This window comes from Cynocephalus volans, chromosome 12, assembly GCF_027409185.1.
Source record: "Cynocephalus volans isolate mCynVol1 chromosome 12, mCynVol1.pri, whole genome shotgun sequence".
In the NCBI taxonomy this organism is placed as follows: Eukaryota; Metazoa; Chordata; class Mammalia; order Dermoptera; family Cynocephalidae; genus Cynocephalus; species Cynocephalus volans.
The window spans coordinates 42,626,830-42,654,712 of NC_084471.1; the positions used below are offsets into that span (position 1 = coordinate 42,626,830).

General features: G+C 35.4%; 1 protein-coding gene across 2 annotated transcripts in view; it reads right to left on the reverse strand.

Moving 5' to 3' along the window:
• SYT1 (synaptotagmin 1) overlaps positions 1-24,958 on the reverse strand; it is a 199,758-nt gene extending 174,800 nt beyond the window's left edge. For both annotated transcript variants that reach the window (XM_063075822.1, XM_063075821.1), the window contains exon 1: positions 24,793-24,958. In XM_063075822.1, the coding sequence (XP_062931892.1) occupies positions 24,793-24,958 (166 nt within the window). The remainder of the gene's footprint in view (positions 1-24,792) is intronic.
• Positions 24,959-27,883: the final 2,925 nt, after the last annotated feature.

The window sequence follows — 27,883 nt, forward strand, 5'->3', positions numbered from 1 at the left end:
TGAATCATTGATTTTGCTTGTGTCACTTTGCACTATATCTATCCAGCAGTAGTACCTTATTTCTAAGCCAAGAATTTTAAAAAACAGTATTATAAAGTCTAATTATGAGAAAAGCCATCCTTACTTCATAAGTTGTACTTATTAGATGGTTTGCAACTTCTGATATCTTTTTAAAAGCATTGAACCAAAAATACTGGCACATGGGAGAAATAAGAGTGCATTTTATATATAGTTGTCCAAAGATGCCTTCCTGAAATCTACTCTTTAAAATCCATACACTGGAAGGTCACAGGCAATAAACTAATCACTAAATTAAATTATCTTCACTTTCCCTGACCTCTTGTGGCACTTGGAATTAGAGATAGATTTAAAATTTTTAAATAAAAACCAATCCTTCCTCCTTTGAAACTCTTGCTTTTATCCTTTGATTTCCCAGCAACTGTATATTATTAGTTCAGTCACTTTATCCCTGTAACATCCCCAACAAATGAATTTTCTGTTACCCTATTGAACTCTTGTGTTCCAGCAACTGGGATGGATAAGGGTGATAAAAGAAACTAAGGCATCATCACAATCATCTAGGAACTCATAGTAGTTGAGATAAGAAGTAAATGGCTATGATACCAGATAGAATTAATGGTAACTGCCTCAGAGGTTACTATGATCTGACTGGGTCCCCCCAAATTCATATGTTGAAACTTAATTGCCAATGTCATAGTGTCAAGAGGTGAGGCTTTTAGGAGGTGATTAAATCAGGGGAGCTTTGTCCTTGTGAAAGGGATTATTACCTTATAAAGAAGGCTTCACCCAGTGTTTGCCCCTTTTGCCCTTCTGCCTTCTGCCATGTGAGTACACAGAGCTCAAGACACCATCTTGGAAGCAGAGACCGAGCCCTTGTCATACTCTGAACATGCTGGTGCCTTGATCTTGGACTTCTCAGCCTCCATAATTGTGAGCAATAAATTTATGTTCTTTATAAATTACCCAGTCTCAGGTATTTTGTTATAGCAGCAGAAATGGACTATAACAGAGGCACAAGCAAAAAAAAAGGGGGGGGGGGACTTCAGAGAAAAAAACCGAGTATCAGAATGGCATCCCGAAGGTGGTATCATGAAGGATGTCCAGAATTTATACATGCAAAGCTGATGTGGGAAAGGGTGGCAATGTGCATAAAAGGAACAGTATCTTTTACATAGATTTCCTCATCTTTTGGCATTGGCCACTAATATGTTTTCTGGCCTTCAGGATCGATCCTCCATTAAATATTTTGCATAATTTCCATAGAATATCATTTTTTATCCTATGACTAAAATCCCAGTAAAAATCTTCGATAACTCCCTATTTTTTTAAACAAAAGAAATAATCTACTTTTATTAAAAGTACTTTATGATTGGATATTAAACGTACATCCCACACTGTGGTACAAGGATGGATTTTGTGCAACCACACAGATTTTTCTACTTTTTTCAATTATGCCATGTTCTGGTCACTCTCTTACTTTTTAAGAAATCCTCTAAAACTACTCTGTTCAACACTTTCAGAACTGAAGGATCATGTAGTATGTTTATTTGATATGCCACCTATATCTAACCTACTATGTGTTCAATTAGAAATCATGTTGAAATTTTTAATTAGACAGTGATAGAAGCTGGTTTGAAGGAGTTCTCTGAGTTGCTCCTCAAAGATTGCTTTGGTCTAAATAAGAATTAAAACTGAAAAAGATTAATATTTTCTGTGTTATTTCTCTGTCTCTCTTTTTTTGCCACAATTCTGCACAAAAATATAATGTTCTGTTTATGAAGTCAAAGCAAGTTTATAAGTTACTTTGTTTATGTTTGAGTTTTCAAGTCAAGAGCAAGATGATACTTTTAAAAGCATGGCTTCTAAACTGAGGTATGACAATTTCAGAGTCATTCCTTTGGCAAGAAAATTCATTGCTCACACCAAATCTTGCAGTCATAATAGTGTCGTTCTAGGGGAAACAATTTCCAGGAATTGCATTTACTTGCTATGACCACTGTCTGCTTCATCAGACTAAGCTTTAGAATAACTTTTAAAGTGAGCTTTCTATTCTTCCACATAAGAAGAGAATCTAAAGAGAAAAATCTCAGTTTAGAAAAAAAGCTACTCAAAAGTCAAACTAGAAGCCCAATTTCACTAACTCAATAAGTACTAAATTGAAATGTGTGGGGAAAGGTTAATATAGTATGGATCCTTTTGGCTTTATGATCAATATTGATGTTTTCTGCAGAAGTGTAGAGAAAATGAAAGTTTCTACAAAAATAGAAAAAATGCAAAAGGACTATGAAGGAAATCATGTGGAGAGTTCTTCAGGATCAAGGTTACCAAACAGAGAAAAAGCTTTAACAGATTGTGAAGATAAAGAGGGTGCAGCAGGGTTCAAAGCCAATGATAGTGAAGAAAGTATTAACACAGGCACCTTTCTTTTAGGAGAGGAAAAGAGCAGACAGAGAACACAGATAACTATTGGTTCTGAGTTCTCCATTGCAGTACTTGAAAGCTCAGAATGGAATCCAGATTCACTGATCAATTGTTTCAACACATTTGAAAACATGGTGCAAGAGTTCATTGTGAAACTGAATAAAATGCGTAATAAATTTCTTTTATCTTATAATAGAGAATACAGAATTATACCTTTATTTCATAAAAACATACCACATTGTAAGCTTTATTAGCTCTAATTTCACCACTGGAACTCACTCCTTCTTCCCTCCCTCCCTCCCTTCTCCCGTCCTTCTTCCTTCCCTCCTTTCCTTTTCACACTAACTAAATTTGTAATGCCCCCACCCCCCACCCGCCCGCTTTGACATCCTTGTTTTCCATTACTGACATAAGGATACTTAGCACATCTGAGCAGTGGAAGTTTGAAATTAACATATCAGTTAAAGTCTATCATGAAAAGCAACAAGTACGCTGCTCTGGGGAAACTAGACCTTTGGAGACCTCCTGCCTCTCAGTAACAAAGCTTCCTGATCCTTGAGTTTGGAAACAGGGAAAAGGAATGAGATTTTCTGCAATGCATCTCTAACATGAACAATTCTTGCTTCCAAGTGAGGTCCTCAAATTTATTCTTGCTAGACTGATTTTGTTTTAGAATTTGTTTTAGTAAACAAACACCAAAGGAACCTAGCAAATATTCTTATCTTAGTTTACCAGCAAAGTTTCAGCAGTGAGAAGAAAAAAAAAAAAAAAAGTGCCCTCTGCCTGATGTTTTGCTTGACACTGAAATGTGACAAAGCATGTTGGTTGTACTTGAGTAATTTAAGAAATTCTATTTAACATGCTGTAGGGAAAAATAATCATGAAAAAAATAAGGAAATGGGAAAGTTATTTTTCAAAAAATTTAGAGGCCATTTTAGGAGAAAAGTTACAAGTTACATATTTAATGTAAGTTATGATTATAACAATATACTGTAATAAAAGTTATGTGAATGTGGTCTCTCTCTCTCTTTCTAAAAACATCTTATTGTACTGTACTCACCTGTTTGTGGACCACAGTTAACTGTGGGTGACTGAAACCACTGAAAGTGAAACCATGGATAAGGTAATAAGATTCTGAATATTTTTGAAAACTTGCTTTAGCCAGAGAGCTGTCAGTTGCAGAAATAATGAGAAGCTCACCTTGTTTGGAACAGATTTTGGAATATGAGGTATACCAGGAATCCAAACCTTAACATTCTGGGGGCTTCTTTACTAATAAAGATGAATGCTTTCTTTTTTAAATAAATTATTCCCTTCCACATTTTTATTTCTTCATGTGCTTATTTCTTATAAAGAAGAGTGTCAGGACCTTGCAGTACATAATCGTTTTAAAACACGAATGTGTCAAACTTACTATTTCTAATAGTCAAATCACTCACACACATACTAGCTCATAATTCAAGTCCTACATCTGAGATCAAACAAAAAACAGATACGCCACTTCATTATTTTTTTTTAAAGCAAAAGTATGGAATTGGAACAGTATCTGCAACCCAGTATCAATGGTCTTTTCACAGTCTTGGAAACAGACATATTGGAGCCTATCGGTACTAACTAATCACCATCGCCAAAATACAAAGTTTGAAGGATATGCAAGATTGAGAGAAATTGATAGTAGACCGACATAGCTTTCACACTCTTTTAAACATTGCTCAGACTCTAAAGAATCTGCACTGGAACATCTAACCACTGTGACTAGGATGCTGTGAATCCCGTGAAAATATACTATTTTAGTGGCTATAATGGAATGCCACCAAAAACAAAAAGAAAAGAAAATGAGAATAAGAATGAGGCTTTCCGGCTCAAATCCTTTTAATTTTGTAAAAAATTAAAAGTAAATAGTGCAAATTGACATTAGTTGGAGAAAAGGAAATACCTTCTTTCTGTCACATGCTCTCTTTGTCTTTCCATATCTGAGGTAAGCAGAATTCTCAGATGACTCCACCCACGCCCACGTACGTGCCCTATGTAACTCCTTTCCCCTTGAAAGACTATGATGGCTTGTGCTGTGTGGCAAAAGTGAGGGATTTTTCATATGCAGTGAAGGTCCCAAATCAGCTGTCTTTGAATTAATCAAAAGGGAGATTATCCTGGGCGGGCCTGACTTAAAGCCCTTAAAGCAGACTGAGACCTTCCTGAGGTGAGAGAAATGTTCTCCTACTGGCCTTGAAGAAGCAAATAATCATGTCATTATAAACTGCCTACGGAAGGCGCACATTTAGGAACTGGGAGTCTCAGGCATACAACTTCCAGGAATTGAATTTCTGCCAAAAATCTGAAAAAGCTTGGAAAAAGGCCCAAGTTCCTTTCTGCAGTCCAGTTCATACTCTATGGCCTTGAGACACCATGGGGGGAGGACCCAGTTAGGCTGTGCCTGGGTTCTTGACTCATAAAAACCATGAGATAATAAAGCGTGTTCTGTTTTAAGCCACTAAGTTTGTGGCAAACGTTTAGTCAGCAATAGAAAACTAATACATTTCTCCACCAGTTTTTTTTTTTGCTTATGACAATAGCTTGACAATTGCTTATGACTTATAGCATAGCTTCTAAAATGAAATCAATTCAATGTGCAATTATTTAGTGCCTACTCTATAGAAGCAATATATGTAAGAATCTCTGCCTCCAAAAAACTTAGAATAATCTGGGAGAATAAGACAAATAGCTAGAACATGAAAATAGAATTGGCAAGTGTTGTAAGCATGAGTCCTACGGAGAATTCAAGAACAGGGAGACTCTGATCAAGGAAACAGGAATAATAGTGCAAATATGTTGATGTGTGGTTTCAGCAACACTTCACAGTCAAAGCAAATTAACCATACGAATGTATCAGAAAGGATTTCTCACATTCATTTGCAGGGTCATCAACTTTTCTGTCTCAGGTTCACAAGCAACTTCTATTGCAAAAAATATGAGGGATTAGTAGTGACACCTTGGCTGTGGTAGGTGGTGGCACTCAGAAATGCCAGGAGAGAGTTAGCTCTGCTTATGGTAATAACAGTCTATTTCTTTTCATCTCATTCTATTTACTACCTCAACACTCATCTGCTTTCCCTTCATCCTGTTTAGTGCATGGGCTATAATTCTACTTGTGCTCTAATGAGAGAGAACAGTTCCTGCTCCCCGGTTTCACTTTCTCACTCCTTAACTCCTCACCCTGCACCCTGCAAGTCAACTTCCGATTCCAGCCCTCTGATGAAAAGAGGCTTTTCAAGGTCACTAATGAGCTCTAAATCCGCTGGCCTTTCCTCAGGCATAATCTCCTGTGATCTGTTTGCAGCATTTGCCATGCCTGGACGCTTATGTCTCTAATTATTTCTTCTTATGGTCAAAAATGAAAAAAATAAGTTGGATCACACTCTATGCCTCAAAGCCCACAGAGGATTATGGTTTGCAAAATAAAGAATGATCTGCTTAGCAAAGCAAGAAAGGTTCTCAGAAAATGAGGTCACATGCTTTCTCTTCCAACCTTATCACTCAATGTATTTTACAATCTAATCACACCAACCTCACTGTTGACCACAAAACTCTGTGATGGTACTCATGTCATTCAGAACAGAATGACTTCCTAATAATTCTCTGGTTATGCAAATCCTTCTCTGGCTCAAGGCATTATTCAAAGGCCACCTCTCTTAACTCCTTTTCTGTCATTCTCATACCAGTCCTCCTTCCTCTGAGCCTAGCTTGCTTGTACCTCTCTTTAATACCTATTTCATTATGCCTGTACTAAAATTTATTTTGCTTAACATTTTTGAGACTCTTTACTTGCCTATATAATTGGGATCATAAACGTATACCTAACATGGTTATTATGAGGAATAATTGATCAAATTATAATTCAATGTACAGATGAGGGCCTGTACTAAGCACTCAAGAAAACGTTGGTAATGGTGACGATGATGACAAGGTTCGCTCCTTCTCCGCACTAGACTGAAACAGTATAAGAGCACATTGCATGCTTTAGTCATATTTGTTTCTCCCAAATTTCAGGCAGTATGTTCAAAATTTTTCTTCTGAATTGAATTGACTACTGTTTCTCAGAAACTCTCTCTTTGTTTAGCTTCCATGACACTCCACTGTTCTGCTTTACTTTCTGACAGCTTTCATCTCTTCATCAACTTCTCTGCTCATTCATAAGTTTTGCATTTTAAGAATAAATTTTTTTCTCTCTTTCTCCCCCCCATACATTCTTATTAATGATAAAGATCCACTTTCACAACCTAAACTTATATGTGGTCAACTCCCAAATCTCAATTTCCCATGCTGAACTCTCTCTTGCATTCCCCACTCCCTAGATGGCATGATTCTGGAATGGTTACCCAGCCTCCCTGGAATTATTTTTCATTTTCCCTTTCCTACACAGCCTCAGACCCAGTTGTAGTGCTGGTCAACAGTACGTACATGGAGTCTGTCGCATCTGTACTTTCCTTTTCCTAGCAATTTAGGCTTTCATTATCTTGCTTTAGTGTTCCTTCAATTGCCTCCTTCCTGCCTCATCCCTCTCTCCAGGTTCTCTCTTCACAGTCTATCCTACCCACACATTGCTGCCAGATTGATGTTCCCATAACAAAACTATAATTATGTTATTTTCAAGTTTGAACATCCTGAATAGTTCCTGGCTCCTCTTTAACTATTAAATTAAGTTTGAATTTCTTAGCCTGATATTGATGGCTCTCTCTAACCTAATTCCAAATTTTTATTTTATTTTATTTTTATTATTTTTTTATTATGAATATTCATGAGATATAAAACTAATTGTCACCCCTCGTGCCCAAGATGTGAGAGCCAGATTCCTACTGGCAGCATACCCATTACACCTAATTCCAAAGTCCTCTTTGATGACTTCTTTACACATCTCTTAAGTTTCAGCATGTGTCACATTTTTATATTGTTGTTGTTTCCATTCATATCTTACTTCTATTAGATTATAAGACTGATGACTTATTCTATTTTGTATCTCACTGTCAAGTTGTTCATCCATGCCACACACATTTAGTGATGCTTATGCATTGTAAGACATATAGCATGTAGTTGGAAGTCTGTAAAAATGGGTCAAACTCTGAAGTTATTGTCTAGGAACTTGAAGTCTAGTAAGGAAGAAAAAATATGATATAATAATGACATACTAATATTACTTTGTAGAATATAATATGTATATTAAATGAGTAATACTGGTATTCAGAAGGAGCTTTATAGAAGAGCTAACATTTGAACTGAGCCTTAATCTTTTAGGATAGAGAGGCTCAGATATTCAGAGAAGGAGATAATGGCATTTCAAACGTAAGAACATCATGGACTAAGGTAAAAAGATATATACAATGAAACAGTGACTAGGTCAGTTCACCCATAATATTGGGTAATTAACAGACAGAAGACAAAGACGTTAGAAAGGTAGGTTGGGGCTAGACTAGAGAGAGGCTTGAATGCCAAATAAAGAGTCAGTGAAGAGGGCTGTACTAAGAGGTTTCTGAATAAGGGACTTGCATATTTAGAGCTGGGCCTCAAGAAGAATCATCTGAAAGATTTATGTACAGTGGAACTGGCCACAAGTAGAAAATGGTTGTGGGAAGACCTCTTAGGAGACTCTGAGAACTGTCACGTAGATGAGGGCCCAAACCAGAGCAGTGGCAGTAGAAATGAAGAGGAGAGAGAGGACAAAGAATGAAGCAACATGACTTGTTAACTAGTTAAACAAGGCAGAGAAAAAGTAGGAAGAATCAAAGATGATGCTACGGTTTTGAGCTTCAGGGTAGGAAATAAACACAATTGGGAAAAAGGAAGGTGAGTTTAGTTTTGTATATACTGAATTTCCATTGCAAATGGAATATACAGATGAATAGATCTTAAAGAGAGCTTTAAAAATGAATTTCATTGTAGCTTTATTTTGCATTTCCCTGCTGACTAAGAATGTTGAACATCTTCACATGAACTTATCATTTGTTTATATCTTCTTCATTAAGTGTCTATTCAAATCTTTTGCTCATTTTTGTATTGAGTTGTTAGAGTTTTTCTAAAAATGTATTCTGGAAATAACTTCTTTGTCAAATACATTGTGGTGATTCTCTCCTGGTCTGTGACTTGCCTTTTTAATTTTAGTAATGGTGTATTTGGAAAAGCAGAAGTCTTTACTTTTGAAGAAGTCAAATTTATCAAGTTATTCTTTCACAGTTAATTCTTTTGGTGGCCTTTTAAGAAAATCTTGGCCTAAATCGAGGTCATGAAAGTATCTCCTATGTTTTTTTCTAGAAGTTTTATAGTTCTAACTTTTACATTTAGGTTTACAATCCATTTTGAGTTACTGAGAAATTGCACATTAAAAAACACAATGATATACCCTACACACCTACTAGAATGATAAAAATAAAAAATCTGACAATTCCAAGTGTTGACAAGGATGTAGAACAACTGGAACTCTCAAAAATCACTAGTAGAGATGTAAATAATGCAATCACTTTAGAAAACAGTTTGTCAGGTTTTTGTTTCTTTTCTTTTCTTTTTTTATAAAGTAAAATATTACCTAGCAATTCCACACCTAGGTAATTCCCAAGAGAAATAAAAACATAAACCTATGTCCACTCAAAGACTTCTGTAAGAATATTCACAGCAACTTTATTCTTAAGAGCCCCAAACTGGAAACAACCGAAATGTCCATCAACAGATAAAGGAATAAGCAAATTGTGGATATCTTTATAATGAAATACTACTCAGAAATATAAAGGAATGCACTACTGAAATATACAAGAACATGATAAATCTCAAAAATATTATACAAAGTGAAAGAAATCATGCAGAAAAGAAACCACAGTGCATGGTTCCATTTTTATGAAATGCTAAAACAGTTAAACTAATTTATACTGACAGAAAGCAGATCAATTACTAACTAGAACCAGAAGTGGTAAGGTAGGAATTGCTAGAAAGGGACTAGAGGCAACTTTTTGGGGTGATAATTACATTGCATATATATGTCAAAATGCATAGAACTGTACATTTACAATGGGTGCTTCTTATTGTATGTAAACCATTCTTCAGTAAAGGTAATATAATAAAGGAGCAGAATTCAATAGAGCCATCAAGGCTGGGGATTGAGTTTTGGGTATGATTTAGCTAAAGATAGTTTTGAAAGTTCTGAATTTATGAAGAAACCATAGAGGTAGAAGAGTGCCAGAGGTAGATCCTTAGAGAGTACCTACCTGTAGGTAACTGGAAGAGGCAGAGAGAAAGGGAAAGAATGTTCAAAAAGAAAGGAAGAGCATTAGAGAATAACATATTAGAAGTCAAGTGAGAAGAGAGTTTCAGTAAGGGAAAGGTGCATGGCATAGGATACCTTGTACATATAAGTCCAATTGTTCCTGGCTGAATGCATGGCCCAGTCAAGTAATGCAGAGAGAGGCAAAGCAGCATCAATCTCCAGTGGAAGATAAAAGCAGTAGAACCAACTCTGGGAAACTGCCTATATGTTTTCCTGTAATTGAAGCAGTGCTCACCTTTTGCAAAGCTTATTAAACTCAAACTCTTATGGAAGTACCCTGGCTTTCACGTCAGTAGCCCTGGTGTTATAGCTTAAAACTCTTATTGCAAAAGAGCAAAACAGATCCACCACTGATGAGGACCTGGAAGGCAGCCAGGTAAATCTCATTAGGGTCACATTAGCAGATCTGGAAAATAGAGACGGATGAATGAAAGCAGCTGTGAAAAGGTAAAGTGACAGGGAACAGTCCAATCAGTGTGGGCTGAAGATGGCTGAAGTCCACGCTGAAGCACCACTTCAGTGATATCCACAGTTGTGGTGTCATAGGCAACAACAGTCACAGAAGGAGTAAACTGCTGTCCCTTGTGTGCCTCACAGGGTGAAGAACAGAGACTCACACAAGTTTCCCATGGACAGCTACTTACCAAAGCAAACTTCACAAAAGTACATTGCAGGAAAACCACTGTAATAACATTTCCAGATATCTTTTGAACTCTCTCAGTAAAGCACAGGAATGGGGCTGTGTTAAATAGCAATTGTCATATGAAATGAGCTTATCTTGTTTCCTGGGCATTCCAATACAATATATTATTTTAAAAACTAACAGATGAAACGAGTACTGAGTCACCACTTGAATAAAAATGCTTGTGGGAAGGACCGTTTACCCGGAGGATCAATTTAGTGGCTGCTTGTGTCTTGACTCTAAATGAGATTGGGCTGCTGGCAGGGCAAAGGGAATAAAACAACCAAGGAACATTTGGAGTCAGCACAGGCAAGGAGAAAAACAACAACAACAACAACAACAACAACAGAGAACAGAAGATGATAATAGTAAAGAAAGGTCAAGGAAAGGGGGAAAAAAATAAAAGGAGAGTATATTAGTCCATTTCTGTTGCATATAACAGAGTACTGGAAACTGGATAATTTATAAAGAAATAAAATTTATTTCTTACAGTTTTGGAGGCTGGGAAGTCTGAAATCCAGGAAGCACATCTGCTGAGGGCATTCTTCAATTGTGGTGACTCTACAGTGACTAGGGTGTCACATGGCAAGAATGGGCTGAACAAGAGTGAGCTAAGCTTCTAAGCTTTTCACTCACTCTCCTTATAAAGCAACCATGACTGCCCATTAAAACAGCAATGGATAAATCCATTCATGATGATACAGTCCTCACAATCTAATCACCTCTTAAAGGCCCCACCTTTTGATGACCATGATAGGATTTCCCACCCTGTTAACACTGTTATAATAGAGATCAAGTTCCAATACATAAACTTTTGGGGCACACATTTGTCCTATAGCAGAGAGGGAGAAAAAGAACAGATAGATTGTAAAGTATGGAGTGGTTGAGGTCAAAGCAAAAAGGCTCTGGAAGGTTGCATACCTTTGTTGAATATCACTTTTGATTATTATGTTCTCTCTCACTCTTTTCCACTAAGGGCCCATTGGAAGTCCTTTTCTTGGTAACTCAATATGATTATCAGGAAACTTCGGGCTAAGGGAGAATAATAATTCTGCCTACTATGAGCAAGATTTTGTGCTGTGACGGGAGAAATAATGATGAAAAGACAGTGTCCCTGGCCTTGAGAAGATTACATAGTATTAAGAGACAAAAATGCAAACAGATAAGTAAAATATAAAGTAAAAATTGTAAGCCTATGCAAAGTACAAACTTATTACAGAGGAGGCATTGCTGATTAAGAGTAGATTAGGAGGTTGGTAGTGTGGGGACAGAAAGTGCTTTAAACAGTAGTAAAACTCTGAACAATAACTAGAAGAAGCCCAGGTAGACAAGTAGTGGCAAGCAAGGAATTGCAGGCAGAGGAGACAGTTTACATGAAGATCTGGAAGCATGCAACACTATGGGTAATAAATTCAGTAACTGTAAGACGTTCTGTCCTGCTGGAACGAGCTGTGTGAGGGCGAATAGTTGGAGATGAGGCTGGAACATATACAAGAACCATATCAAATCATGTTATAAGAAGCCATCGATGTCTTGCTAAGACATTTTAATTTAGAAGTCCTTCTGGCAGAAAAATTCTGAGTCCGGAATGCTATTGAGGCCCAGAAACAAGTTAAAATTGTGTGCTTTGATTTAGTTCCCTAGCATGGCATATACAGCCTAGCACATAGTAGGTGCTGTATAAATATGCACTAGAAGTTTATGAATTTTGAATATGGTCAAAATTATTTTACATTGTTTTGAACACTTCATGTATATTAACACTTTATTGCACCTTCCTAAAGGTAAGTACTATTATTATTCTTATTTTACAGAGAGATTACATGATTTGCCCAAGGTCATACACTGGTAATTGTGGAGTCAGGATTTTGAACCCAGGCACCTTGTACTATAAACCACCTCACATCACAGCCTCTCACCACAGCAAACAAGGCTACCTCGGTTAGTCACTAACATTGGGCAAGAGCTTCTGAGTGATTAATACAGCATTATGGACAAAGTACTAACACTTTTGGTCTACTGAAGTGTACCAAAGAATTTAGGGAGTAATGTTTACATGATTATAACAGCAGTCTTTTAAATACACAACAGTTTCCTGATTTTAAAGAATCTGGCCCAAATCCTTATGAAAATGATATCATTGCAATAAAACTTTACTTTCAGAACATTAAACAATATGACTCAGTCATAAATTATTACCCTGAGATCCCGGCTATCTTCTACGTTTCTGTGAACAGGTACACACTACCTTCAGAAAATGGCATATTTATCAGTCAAACATATTTCTATTGTTGGAAGTCTACTAGCGCCATTTTTTTTTTTAAACTTGTATGTGTGAAAACAGCTTGAAAGGGAAGAGAAAAAAGGAGAGGGTTCAAGTGGTTTTCAAATTTCTCCAGGGCAGCAGTTTCAATGAAAGTGCTGCTTGGTGAGGAAATCTTTAAATGGTCCAATATTTTCTTAATTTTCATTTCAAAGTTATCTAAGTTCACTCAAAAGACAGTCTGGGGAGGCGCATGGACTCAGAAGATATCAAGTTCAAATCCCTTTATTATAGAATTCTCCTAAACGAATATCAAAACAAAGAAAAATAAAGCCAAGTGCTAAAAATATAATGGTACATCACATAATTTCCCTCTGGTTTCTGCTTCTAAGTTCTTTATCCTATTTAATAGAAACTGGCACAAACCTGACAGGTCAGCAGCGCAGTAAAAGATCTACATCGTCATTAGAGTGGGAAGAAAACAGCAGTCTCCCAGCTTCTCTCACTCTGCTGTTTTCTTTATAGATTTGCTTTTATAGTCGGGCTTTGCTTAGTGAAAATATAGCCTCTATTTTGCAATGTAACTGCTATCTGGTAAGAAATAGACTTTTAAAGATATTTTAAAATGTATTAATATGTTTGTATAGTATCTCAGCGAAGTAATTTCTGAGCTACTTTAAATATAGTTCCAAAATATTATTCATTCCCCTTGTTTCCCTCAGGTGTGTTTACTTAATATCTTTGAAGTGCTGATGGGATGTAGCTAAATAAGGTTTAGAAATTTAGATGGGATCTTAATTCACTTGGTGGCTTTATGAGTTTACCTTTACTTGATATTACCTATGCTTAAGAAGTTTATAAAATCCCTTAACACTAGTTCATTTTAAAAGACATGAATTTCTTTGGGGAATTTTCTGCATAATAGGCTTACAAGAGGGAAACAAAATCAAGGACACATATGAACATCCTTACAGAAACACAACATCACATAGCATGTACTTTTGCTGGTTTCCACCTTGATACAGGATGTTGATAGAGTTTTATTGCACACTTGTTTTTTAAAATCAGTATTATACACAATGTCCCAATTTTTAACACATATTTTTTAATATTCTTTTTCCTATCTCAGAGTGGAAATAATAGATTACATCCCTATATAATATAATTTTTAAAAAATCAATAAAATGTGCTAAGTATAATATAAAGGAGAAATAAAAAGATAGTAATTTATAATAAAAGTTTGTATTTCAGCACAAAAACCTTCAAAAGACACTAGAAGATACAATGAAGTCATCAAATGCTTGCAACTACTAAAAACGATGTTTAGATTTAGAGAAGTAAGACAATCAGAAGATTTTTTAAAAATCAGGAGAAAAAGATTAGGGTTAAGTAGACATTAGAATAAAATCTAAACTATTAAGTGTATATGAGAGCCATACAAAAATACTTTGTGTTTATATGTAAAATAGTTCTAGGTTCAGATCATTATAAACAGGGTTTCCCTCTGCATGCATATCCTAGAGAGATTTTGAAATTTGTGTAGGATGCAAAACAATTCTTTGTTGTGTCAAACTATCCCACATGTTGCAGGATAAGTAGGCTCCTGGGCCCGGGCCCTCTTAATTCCAGGAGCTACCCGCCCCCCCCATATTTTTAACTTACTAAAAATGGCCCAACAAATATCTACAATATCTCTTAGGGGGCAGTGCCAATTCTATTAGGAACTAATGCTTTAGATGAAGCAAATGGACTTTCTGCCATAGGATCAAGTGTTTAATGATAACTCAAAACATGCACAATATTTACATACATGCACATATTTCCTATATTTTGAATCAGAATTAAACTAAAACTATAAACAAAATAAGATGATGAAATAAACTAAAGCCTTATAAGTTTAGGTTTCTATGTAATATATAATTTGAACAAAGAGATCCTTGGCTAAAAAGGCTTGAAAATTGTTGCTTTCTAGATCAGTTTCTCGCAGCATGGCATAAGGCCCACACCCATATAATGTTAATTTTGTAGTTTGATATCTATACTTTTATTTCTAGCATGAATTAACCTAGTCTCAACCTTCCCTCCTGCCCCCACCCTTTTATCTGCCTCATATACTGGAATAAGAGCTTTACTCTTGCTCATAACCCCAACACAGTGCCCAGCAGATCCCAATTTTGTTAGGGTTTCTGGTGTCAGACACTTTTTAAGGTATGGAGGATTCAAAGATGTGTAAGAAGGGTCCTTGCCTCTGAGGAATGTACATTTCAGTGAGAAAGGCAGAAACCCCCAGATAACCAAGACAGTGAGAGATTTGAATGAAGAGTTTTGAAAGGTTGGAGGAAGACTCATATAATTCTGCCTTGGGAAATGAGAGAAATTCTCATCCAAGTGGTGACATCTGAGTTGGCTCTCGAATGATAAAAACAGTGAATCAGAGTTAGTGGAGAAAGGGAATCTGGGAAGAGAGAAAAATCAGGAGAGGACTGATTCCTGGAGAAGGAATGCGCCGGTTGGTTTTGAGATGTGTTTCAGGAAGAGAATTCACAGGACTTGAAGGCGAGTATAGAACTGATGGTGAAGTAGCTTAGGGAGCCAAGGATAATAGTGAGATTTTCTTATTTGAATGCTAGGTGAATGAGATTGCCTAAGGAGAGTATGTAGAATAAGAATGGAATAGGATTAAAAATGAAACTTTGGAAAGGAAGGATCTCTACCACTTAAGGGAATGAGAGACAATGGAAAAGATCCAACAGTCAATGAAAAAGAATAAGGAGGGGAGGAAGGAAGAAGAGGAAAAGAAAGTGCAGTTCTAGAACTCAAGAATTTTGAGAAGATGGCAGTCAATATTGATAACGATGCAGAAATATCTGACCAACTGAAGATTGATAATAATCCTCCTAATTGTGAGTGAGGAAGTACTTGGTGAGTTTAGTGCAAACAATTTTAATAGTATATGAAAGATGCAAATCAGAGTGTAAGAGGTTGAGTTGAAGAAATACATAGCAGGGCTTGTTTCTAGGTTATGTTTTTTTAATAAGTTTGGTAGAGATGTGAAGGTGGAAGATAGAATGGTAGCTTGAGGGGGAAGATAGGTCAAGGGAAGAAAGTTTCAGAGCATGGAAGATTTGTATTTCTTAAGCACCTGCTGTGCGTGGGATTTTGCAAGGCACTTTCAGATATGTGAGCCTTGAGCATATGTGTAGGTTAAAGAGGATGAAGGAGTAAGAAAATGAAACTACAGGAGGAAAAAAAAAAAAAAAGAAGGAAAATTAGAGGAGATGATTGGACGAGGAAACTCCAAGAAAGAATTCACCTTCCCCAGTACAGGCATCATTGGAGTGGGTTTAAAGAATGCAATGCACATATATCTGGGCTGCAAAGTTTCTGGAATTTTCTCAACTTGGGTGACTGACCTGAAGACAGGGCTTTTTTAAAATAAAAATAAGATTTGTTAAAATGACAGCTTAAGTTTAATGAGAGCTAACATTTATAGAGTGCTTACTCTGTGCCCGATAGTCTAAGTGCGTCAAATGCATTGACACCTTTACCCCCAAACCATATGACAGGAGTATTTTTTTTGCTCCCATTTTATACAGGAGGAAACCGATATACAGAAAGAGCAATTAACATGAAAACTAACAACACCAGTATGCACTGGAGCTAAAATTTGAACTCACAGTCTGTGTCCAGAGCTTGTGTTTTTAATTCCTATATTAAGCTGTCTGTCCAATAACACTTCGGCAAGAATTACACAACTACTGTTAGTCCACTTGCCCTTATTTTGTACTAATATTCAGGTTCTGGCTATTTGGCTTTCTGCTGAGCTTAAGGAAAGGTGCACTCTACTTCAAGAAGCTCATAAATATCATAACCTTAATCACAGCTATTTGGATGGCATGAGTTCATGCTGTACAAACCAACCCTAGCCCTAGTCATATTAAAATCAAAGTTGCAAAATAAAGAGACATTCTCAAAACCCTTGTCTGCTTCATTTAGATAACAGTGTGCAGAATGAATTGAAAGATAAAAATGCTCAACATTTACCATTTTCTTTTCCTTTTTTTATTTTAAGCCCTGTGGTGTTATAAATGATATCATCAGGCAATTTGGTTTGAATATGTTCCATGCTGGACTGTGCAGATTTCCCAACTAATGACATGCATACTCCTTGCCATTGTGACACCTCTCTTCTTACAAGTGGGAATTTCAAGTGACAGACTAAAGCTGTTTGCTATCAATTTTGCAAAAAAACACATCTGCCAGATAGCCAAGATTTAGTTCAGAGACCAAAATCGATTAATATTCTAATTTGTTACCTGTCATTAGCAGTCACACTATATTATGCCAAGTCAAAAGTGATAACCTTTATATAACATATGCTCCAAAAGGAATTTGATTTTAGGAATATGTTTATTTTTGTTTAGTGCTTCTGTATATAAATCCCATTGAAAATTTCAATTACACAGGCAGTAAAAATTGTGATGGATTAAAATGAAAGTATAAATATGCCCTGTTACATATTTTTAATAAAACTGCATGGCTGTCTTTATGATGTAGTTTTTTTCCCCTAACAATTATTTACCACACCATTTTAAGAATTTGAATATTCTACTCTTTTCTTCCTGTTAAATCAAGGAAAGTGCTGGCAACATAGTATTTTTTATAAGCGTTACTCAGATCTGATATTCTGTTAAGTTCCTGATCAAAAGCAAATCTTCATGGAAGAGCTGACTGATTACCTGGTCTGATTTCCAGTGCCCAATAAAGGGACATAATAATGTGACAATAGCTTAGGAAGGAATGAGACGAGGTTAGCCATGGAAATGAAAAAAAGGAGAGTTTCACAGATTTTTTTTCAGCTCATTGTTTTCCTACTGGTGAACAGAGAGGAAGAAATAAAGTAATAGGTAGCTGTAAGTGGGAAAGGCTAAAAGATGGAGGAGTTGTGATTATAAAGATCGTAATAATTTGCTTTTTCAATGTGAATTACATAGTCAAGCATGGAAATGATGCTTTCCTTAGTGTTTGAAGTGTGAAATTTATGCATTAATAATATGTTTGGATATGTCAGCATCTTAAAACCTCATACTCTAAGAGGGGTGGTTCATGATACAAGTTGATTGACATTCATTCATTCATCCATTCATCAAACACATATTGAGTGCCTCATATATGTCAGACACACCACAAGGGATATAACTATGCATAGAACAGACCCAACTTATTGCTGTTACAGAGCTTACATTATTTCAGAGGGAGCCAGAGCAATTTAAAACTAAATAATAAAATACATGTTATCGTATATGGTGCTAAGAAATATAATGAGAAATAGAGTCAAGGTGGGGGACAGGAAATGTGGGCAAATATGGGGTAACACGAATGGGTTGAGCTTTTAAATAGTGTGATTGGGGAAATCCTAAGAAGATGACACTGGGCAAAGACCTAAAGGAGATGAGTGAATGACTTATACTGATATATGGGGAATATTCCTGTCTCACAGTTATCAACCTTGCCATGTGTCTCATGTTGTGTACTCTTCCAGAAAAGTAGATAGTGTTGAAGACAGGGAAGATACATTTTTAATATTATGGAGTGCATTACCTTCTCTGCTTTCCTATAACATATTTGTCTTAAAGCAAAAATTTTGATAAAATATTCTGTAAGTGGAAGTCTGCACCTATAATATATGCACTTAGTTTCTGCCTGGTAGTTATGACCTCAAAGTTATATCAAAAGTAACTGGAGTTTGTGTATCAGTCTGTTGGCTTAGAAGCAAAGCAAGGAAGAGAACTGAGGTCTTGGGTTTCCCATCCTAGGGCTCAATGTATTGGACTGTCTCCATCTCCAGTCAGTTATGGATCTTCCTGCTGAGAATGGCAATTACTGACAACTGTGCTAAGAACATGCCTCAGGTGAACTTGAATTTGTTAAAAGTGAACGGACAAATCAACAAGTTGCTAATTACTGAGGGATAAGAAGTTGATTTCTTGTATTTTTCATTTAGTTTTTCAGTGTCCTTATGGAATAATTCTCTTATACATTTTTATAAATCTGTCATCTGGATTATTACAACAGCTTGCTTTATCTTCTGCCCTTGACTCTCTAAGTCCATTTTCAACACTACTGCAAGAATGATCTTTAAAAAGACTTAAGTCAAATCATGGGACACCTGTGGTCAAAAATGCTCAAAAAGGCATTTTATTTCACTCAGAGTAAAATTCAAGCTTCTCAGAATGACCCTCAAGGCCCCACATGACATAGCTTCAGCTACGTACAAATTTATCTTTTGCCAACCTCCACCTTGTTCATTTGGCTTCTTGCTGTTCCAGGCTGATTCTTGCCTAAGGTCCTTTGTTCTATTTGCCAGGTTTTATGACAGCTTCCTCTTCCACTTCCTTCAATTTTTCTTTTGAAGGAAACCTGCCCTGATCATCTTAAAATAACAACCTTTTGCCCTCTACTCCCTTCCATGTTCTATTGACTGTCTTCTATTATTCCTTACATCGTTTATCACCAAATAACATACTATATATATTTACCTCTTTATTGATTTATTACTTCTTTTCTCCATCAGAGTATAAGCTCTTTGAGGACTCAAACCTTTGAGCCCTTGACACTTAAAAAAGAGTCTAGTACATAATAAGTGCTCAAACTTGAAGAAAAATGATCAACCTGCAGTTTAAGATTCAAATTAATTGCCACCGAGATTGGAGCAGAGCATGATGGCAGAGTAAGACTCTTCTGCAATCATCCCCCAACAGAAACATCAATTTGAACATCTATCCATACATAAAAATACCTTCACAAGAGCTAAGAAAACCGGGTGAGAGATCAGAGTACCTGGTTATAGCACAATAATAAAGAAAAAATGCTTTGGCTCAGGCAGCATAGCACAGAGAGATGTACCATCTGATTTGGGGAAAGAAAGGAAACTAAGTGCAGGACTTTGCCTTGGACTCCAACACTGGGCCTGCCACAGTAAAACCCAGCAATGGGCAGACTCCCACAGCTCTATAATCCAGACTGGTACTCGTGGACTAAGCCTCTAGACCCACCCTGGTGCCAGGTAGGACCACATAACCTAGGTTTCAGGCTTGCAGGCAGGACTTGATCTCAGGCCTGCACCACCACTGGGCTGACATCAGGGTCCCTGGGCTCTGAATAGTCTTTAGCAGCAGTCAGTTCTTAGCAGCAGGCAGCCATCAGTGGCCCATGGCATCAAGCACCCCAGTGCAACACTGCTGCACCAACCACATCTGCCCTGAGCTTTTGGTCTGCCCCAGTGCCATACCTACCATAGTGAGCCCCAGGCTTCTAGCAGCACTGCACTATCTGCAACTGCACTGGTCTTCTGGTGCATCCCAAAGGCACACTTATCATAGTGTTTTCCCAGACAAAGCCAGTCTATGAAGAGTGGAATGAGTACCTACTTTTTCAAATACACAGACACATGGCCACAAGGATCAAGAACAATTAGGGAAACATGACAGCACCGAACAGACAAAATAAGGTGCCAATGACTGACCCTGAAGAAATCAAGATGTATGAACTGCCTGAGAGCACACAAAATAACTGTTTTAAGGAAGCTCAGCAAACTTTAACAAAATAGAGAGAAATAATTAGGAAAAAAAAAAAAGGAAAACAAGTGACCTGAGTAGGAAATTTAATAGGGAGATAGAAATAAAAATACTAAACAGCAATGCTCAAGCTGAAAAATACAATGAATGAAATAAAAGTGCAATAGAAATCACTAACAGCAGAATTGATCAAGCAGAAGAAAGAATATGTGAATTCAAAGGTAGATTATTTGAAAATATACAGTCAGAGGAGAAAAAAATAATGAAAAGAATGAAGAAAGCTTATAAGATTTATGGGACAGCATCAAAAGAGCAAGTGTTTGAGTCATAGAATTTAAAGATGGAGAAGAAACAAACAAAAGGGTAGTTTATTTAAAGAAATAGTAGCAGAAAACTTTCAAAACCTAAATATCCAGATACAGGAAGGTCAAAGTCTCTAATCAAATCCAATCCTAATAAGACTACCCCAAGATATATTGTTATTAAACTGTCCAAGATCAAAGAGAAAGAGGATCCTGAAATTATCAAGAAAAAAGAAATAAATGACATATGAAGGAGTTCTGATACAGCTAACAGCAGACTTCTCAGCAGAAACCTTATAGTCCAGGAGAGAGTAGAAGGATATATTCAAAGAACTAGAGGAAAAAAAGTGTGAAACACGCATAGTATAGCCAGCAAAGCTGTCATTCAGAAATAAAAGAGAGAAAAAGACTTTCCCTGCCCAACAAAAACTGAGGGAGTTCATCATCACCAGATCCGTCTTACAAAAAATGCTAAAGGGACTTCTTCAAGCAGAAAAAAAAAGTCACTAATGAGTAACACAAAAATGTAATAAGTATAAGACTCAGTGCTAAAGGTATGTACACAGTCATATTCAGAATACTCTAATACTGTAATGGTGTGTAAATTACTTATATCTTCAGCATAAATATTAAAAGGCAAAACAATTAAAAATAATAATTAAGCTACAATAATTTAAGGGATATGTAATACAAAAAGATGTAAATTGTGACATCGAACTTTTAAAATGGGGGAAAGTGGAGTAAAAGTGTAGAGTTTTTTTTTTATCAAAGTTAATTTTTATCAGCTTAAAATAATCTGTTATAAGATTCTTTTTGTAAGCCTCATGGTAATCACAAAGCAAAATCTGTAGTTGATATGCAAAAAATAAATGCAAAGAATCAAAATATTTCACTAGAGAAATCACTTAGCCACCAAGGAAGACAGCAATAGAGGAAAAAAATAACAAAGCATCTACAAAGCAGCTAGAAAACAATGAACAAAATTGTGGTAGTAATTCCTTACCTATCAATAATTGCCTTGAGTGTAAATGGATTAAATTCTCCATTCAAAGCCAGACAAAGACACTACACAAAAAGAAAATTATAGGCCAATATTCCTGATGAATGTAGATACAAAAATCTCCAACAGTACACTAACAAACTGAATTCAACAACACATTAAAAAGATCATGCACCAGATAAAACGGGATTCATCCTAGGGATGCATGGATATGTCCAACATACATAAATTGATATATCATATTAATATATTATATGATTACATAATAATATTAATGTAAAGAACAAAATTATACAATCACTTCAATATATGCAGAAAAAGAATTTGACAAGATTTACTATCCTTTCATGATAAAAACTCTCAATAAATTAGGTCTAGAAGAAGTGTACCTCAACACAATAAAGATCATTTATGACAAACCCACAGCTAACATCATACTTAATGGGGAAAAGTTGAAAGTTTTTTCTCTAACATCCAGAAAAAGACAAGGATGCCCACTCTTACCACATGAATTCAATATCGTACTGCAGGTCCTAGCCACAGCAATTAGGCGAGAGAAGGAAATAAAAGGCATTTAAATTGGAAAGGAAGAAGTTAAATTGTTCTTGTTTGCAGATGACATGATCTATATATACAGAAAACCCTAAAGACTCCACAGAAAACCTGTTAGAACTAATACATGAATTCAGTAAAATCAGAGAATACAAAATCAGCACACAAATATCATAGCATTTCTATTCACTGACAGGGAACTATATGAAAAAGAAATCAAGAAAACAATCCCATTTATATAGCATCAAAAAGAAAAACACAAAACTTAAGAATAAATTTGACTTAAGGAGATGAAAGATCTCTACACTGAAAACTATCAAACACTCATGGAAGTAACTGAGGAAGACAGAAATAAATGAAAAGATATGCTATGTTCAGGAATTGGAAGAATTAATATTGTTACAATGGCCATACTACCCAAAGCGATAAACAGATTTAATGCAATCCTTGTCAAAATACCAATAACATTCTTCACAGGAATAGAAAAAATAATTTCACAATTTATTTGGAACCACAAAGACTCTGATAGCCAAAGCAATTTTGAGCAAACAGAGCAAAGCCGTAGGCATTACATTACCTGATTTCAGAACACACTACAAAATTATAGTACCAAAACAGCATGATCCTAGCATAAAGACGGACATATATAGACCAATGGAAGAGAAAAGAGAGCTCACAAATAAATTCACTCAACAGCCAACTAAGTTTCAGCAAAGGAGCTGAGAATACATAGAGGGGAAAGGACAGTCTCTTCAACAGCGTTGAGAAAACTGGATATACACATGGTGAAATAACATTAGACACTTATCTCACACCTTATACAAAAATCAACTCAAATGTGTTAAAGACTTAAATGAAAGTAAGAAGCTACTAGAAGAAAACAGGGAGAAACACTCCAAGACATTGGTCTGGGTGATGACTTTTTGGATATAACCTCAAAAACACAGGCAATAAAAGTGAAAATAGACAAATGAGATTATATCAAACCAAAATGTTTCTGCACAGCAGAGGAAACAGTCGAAGAGTGAAAAGACAATGTACAGAACGGGATAAAATATTTGCAAACTATACATCTGTTATGGGGTTAAAACCCAAATTATATAAGGAACTTAAACAACTTAATAGCATGAAAACAAATAACAAGTAAAAAATTGGCAAAGGACTTGAATAATTATTTCTCAAAAGATGACAGACAAATGGCCAATGGGTATATGAAAAAATGCTCACCATCACTATCATCAGGGAAATGCAAATTAAAACCGCACAGAGCTATCACCTCATACTTGTTAGAATGTCTATTATCAAAAAGAAAAAAAAAAAAACAAGTATTGGTAAAGTTGTGGAAAAATGGGAACCTCTACACACTGTTGGTGAGAATGTAAATTAGTACAGCCATTATGAAGACAGTATGGAGGTTTCTCAAAAACTTGAAAATAAAACTACCATACAATCCAGCAATCCCACCACTGGATATATTTATATATCCAAAGAAAATGACATCAGTATGTCAAAAAGATATCTGCACTCCCATGTTTATTGCAGCATTATTTACAATAGCCAAGATATGGAATCAACCTAAGTGTCCATCAAAGGATGAATGGATAAAGAAAATGTGGTATATATACACAATGAAATACTGTCCAACCACAATAAAGCAGAAATTCCTGCCATTTGTGACAAAACGGTTGCACCTGGAGGACATTATGTTACGTTAAATATGGTAAGCCAGGCACAGAAAGAAAAGTACTGCACGCTCTCTTTCATGTCAAATCTGAAAGAGTTGATTTCATAGGGGAGTTCAATGGTGGTTATCAGGGGCTGGGGTGGTTGGTGAGGGAAATTGGGGAGATTGTGGTTAAAGGTTATAAAATTTCAACCAGACAGGAGGAATAAATTTAAAAGAACTATGGTATATACAACATGGTGACTATAGTTAATAATATATTGTATTTTTGAAAAATGCTGAGAGTTAATGTAAAGTGTTCTCACCAGAAAAAATAATGATGTGAGGTGATGCATATATTAATTAGTGAGATTTAGTCATTTTACAATGTATATATACTTCAAACCATTATGTTATCCACAGTAAATGCATATAATTTTATTTGACAATGTAAAAAATAAAATTAGAAAAAATTATATGCTACTAATTGAACCTAGTTCTACACTCATACAAATAAACTTAGTTATAGGTTTTTTCTTTTTTACCTGATGACAACAAAGAAAATTTTCAAAACTGTGCAAAAGATTTAAAAATGTTGACAAATGTATGAAAGAAAATCAAACTTGCAATAGCGGGAAAGCAAACTGTATCTATTATTTAGGAACAATCTTGACAATGGAATAATTTCATAAATACAAACTCAAAATGCATACAGCACAACTCATAAATATTAATATCCGGAGGCAAATAGATGTTAAAGAAGATAAAAAAGAACCTACCTACATTAAACACAAGACAGACTTTTTTTATAAGCTGGGTTTTGATTTATGAAGTATTTCTAAAGACAGTGAGAAGAATATTCCATTTCCAGGAATATTCCATTTTGTTACTGGAATATTACCATGTACATTTATAGTATGTTAAGAGGAGTTTTGCTTTCTTTCCAATGAATGAGGTGATTTTCAACCACTTGTTTTTACTCAAGGAACAATATAGAATACTCACATGGAATTTTATGCAACTCATTCATAAACTTCTCCCTCAGCTTAGAAAAGGCATCTTCTTTTCCTTCTCCAGGACTGGGTGGCTCTGTGGCATTATTTGGTAGAACAGTCGCAACGGTGGTGACAGGCGGGGCTGCCAGGGCTTCATGATGACTTTCACTCACCATTTTAGATTCAGGTGAAACTGTGAGGTGAAGGAAGCCAAGAAAGAACAATTTAAAATGGCTTAACTGATCCCACATCAAAGGTACAGCAGAGATGAAAAAACATCAGAGGTTGCACCTGCTCATCAGGTAAATAGCCTATCATTAGCATATTACTTTATGTTGGTTCATGAAATATTTATGTAACCACAGTGAGTGGAGAGTTCTTCCCCAGCAGGGAAGACCAGACATAGTTACTGAATAACATTCTCTCCCAACACTATGTAAACTGTCAAATCTATTAGTTATTTATACAGCCAATTATTTGCTGTGTAGATTCAACTTCTAACCCATATCTTACCAAGATGCATATAAAACAATTCTTGATAACATACATGTTCTATACTCTAAACATTTTGTATTTTCTAAAAGCAAAAAAGAGATAAAATATTTGTAGTGGAGATATTGATAAATAGTAGCATATATTCAAAATGTTGGTGACTTTTAAAATGGTTATAAACAATACTATCATAACATCGATACTCTAAGATGTCATGAACATTATACGGAAATAAGTTTTAAAATCTGATTTATTGATGATAAGCTTTCCTCTCAGTCATTTTTTGGACATTTACCATAGACAATACTCTGATCAATAATTCACTTGTCTTGCTGGGTGATTTTTTTAAGTTACCATAAATGTGGCATGATTGACTACATATATCAAGGCATTGATGATGAAACATGACTTGCCTGTTTAATTATTTTCACTTATTTAGCTAAATTATATTATTGAATCATTTTATTAAATGATTCAATTATTTGAAGTACTTGTTTACATCCAAAATACTCAAAAGCAATTAATCCTTAAAGTAGTCAATAAAAACATCTTAGTCGTGAATTTAGAAGCCTATCAGTTCTAGTCTTCTTCACTAGCTAAATGAATGTTGACAAGGTATTTAACCTCTTTATTTATTCTCCTTCTAAAATATTCTACTGAAACCTGCCCTTCTTGGATTTTTCTTAGTATGCGTGAAGTGCTCTATAAATGTAAGGATGACATTCTAAAGGGGTAGAAATGAACTCATATTTTCCATTCCAAAAATATTCTGGACACCACATTTTTACTGTGTGTTTTAAGATTTCAGACAGTGCCGATGAGAGAGAGGACATAATTTTAGGCAGAAACAGATAAACGCAAACAGGCCTGGACTAGAGTAACTTCAGTCTCAACAGGAAGGTTGGTGGACCCATACGGGACTTGTGGTTTGCAAAAAAGTGGAGATAGGCAGCAAACAGAAAAAAAAAAGTTTTTTATAGAATTCAAACCTTTTGTGGAGTAATTATACACACTTGTATATTTAGTGAAAGTACAATTGAAAGTAGAATAATCTCAGATGCATGGGATTATTATTAAAATCTTAATCAAAACCCAGAGATTTTAAATCTCCTGGAAGGAGATGGTGGGTGAGGGTAATACATATACAAATGTAATCAATTATTTTTATTTTATAACTGATTAGTTCCTTATTTTAAATTTTTAATTTTTCACTAGTAGCTAGTTAAGGGTAGAATCAGACAGATATGGGTTCAGATCTTGTCTTTTCTTCAATTGCTTCATTTGTAAAACGAAGACAATCAGACCAAGTAGATAGGGTTTTATGGGTATAAAATGAGATAATCTGATCAAAGAACTTATCACAGTGTCTGGTATGTAAATTTGTTACATTGATCCATTGATCAATAGATTGATACATCCATTTATCCATCTCTAACAGCATTTGGAAGTCCAGAATTTTTCAGAATGTAGAAAGTTTTTATATTTTCGAACTCAAGATCACATCCCAGAAGCTCTCCTGATTTTCTGGTTCTGTTTAGCTTCAGAGCTTGTCTCCCTACCACAATTTGGAGTCCTGTTTGCACTGCTGGCACAACTTGGGTGAAACCTAATATTGATGATGCTAGATCTTTTATATTTCAAGTGAGTTAGCCAGACTAAAATCACACACACACGTGTCCTAAATATTAGTATGCATGTATTCAAAAAATAAATTCTATTTCTCTGCTGTGACACTCACCAGATATGATATGCATTATTACTTATCTCTATAAGATAGTTGAGGATACTTGAGAAAATTTGGTGTTCTGTAGGATTTAAAAGAAATTATTGAGTTAAATAAAAATAGCTAAATACAGTAGTGCCATTATTAAATTGAAGGCGTATTGTCTAACTGTGTTTCTGCTTAATTTCCGTCCAGTCTGGAAGTGGGATATTGTTGCAGGTCATTTAGATGGATGTTCAGCTGCTACCTCCAAGTGGCTACACAGTGTTTCTAACATTTGTGTGCCTTTGCCAACAGCTAGGGTTGTTAAATATTTTTCATATTACTCCAGCTAATTATGGGATATAAAACATTTCCACATATAATTTGATTGATATAAAAAACTATAAAAAAATAAGGCTTCTGCTAAAGGGGGTCAATATTTAGAAAATGTGCTTGAAGTTTACTCATATTTCTTTTTAAGGAAGCAAAGAATAATTCTATAATTTCCCAAAACAATCCTGTTTAGACATAAGGTATCCTTGGAAGGTATCATCAAAAAAGTAAAAGACATAAGATTTTAACTCTTACCAACCAATGCTATTATCCCCACTATTTATGATTAAAAGAAAAAATCAGGAAATTATTGTAAGAAATATAGACAGGCTATTTTTAGTTAGTGCATATCACTGTGAAATTTTTTTAAAAAATATAAAATACAAAAATAAAATGGGTAATTAAGGGTCTCATATACTGACAAAGGAACACTAATTGATTTGCTTAATATTTACTTTTATTCCTTTATATCTTGAGAGATAATATTGTTTGTAAGCAGCAAAACTAAGAAAAGTTACATGGTTCTTGAAAGTTTATATTTATGGAAATAAGATATTTATCAAGAAGAGTC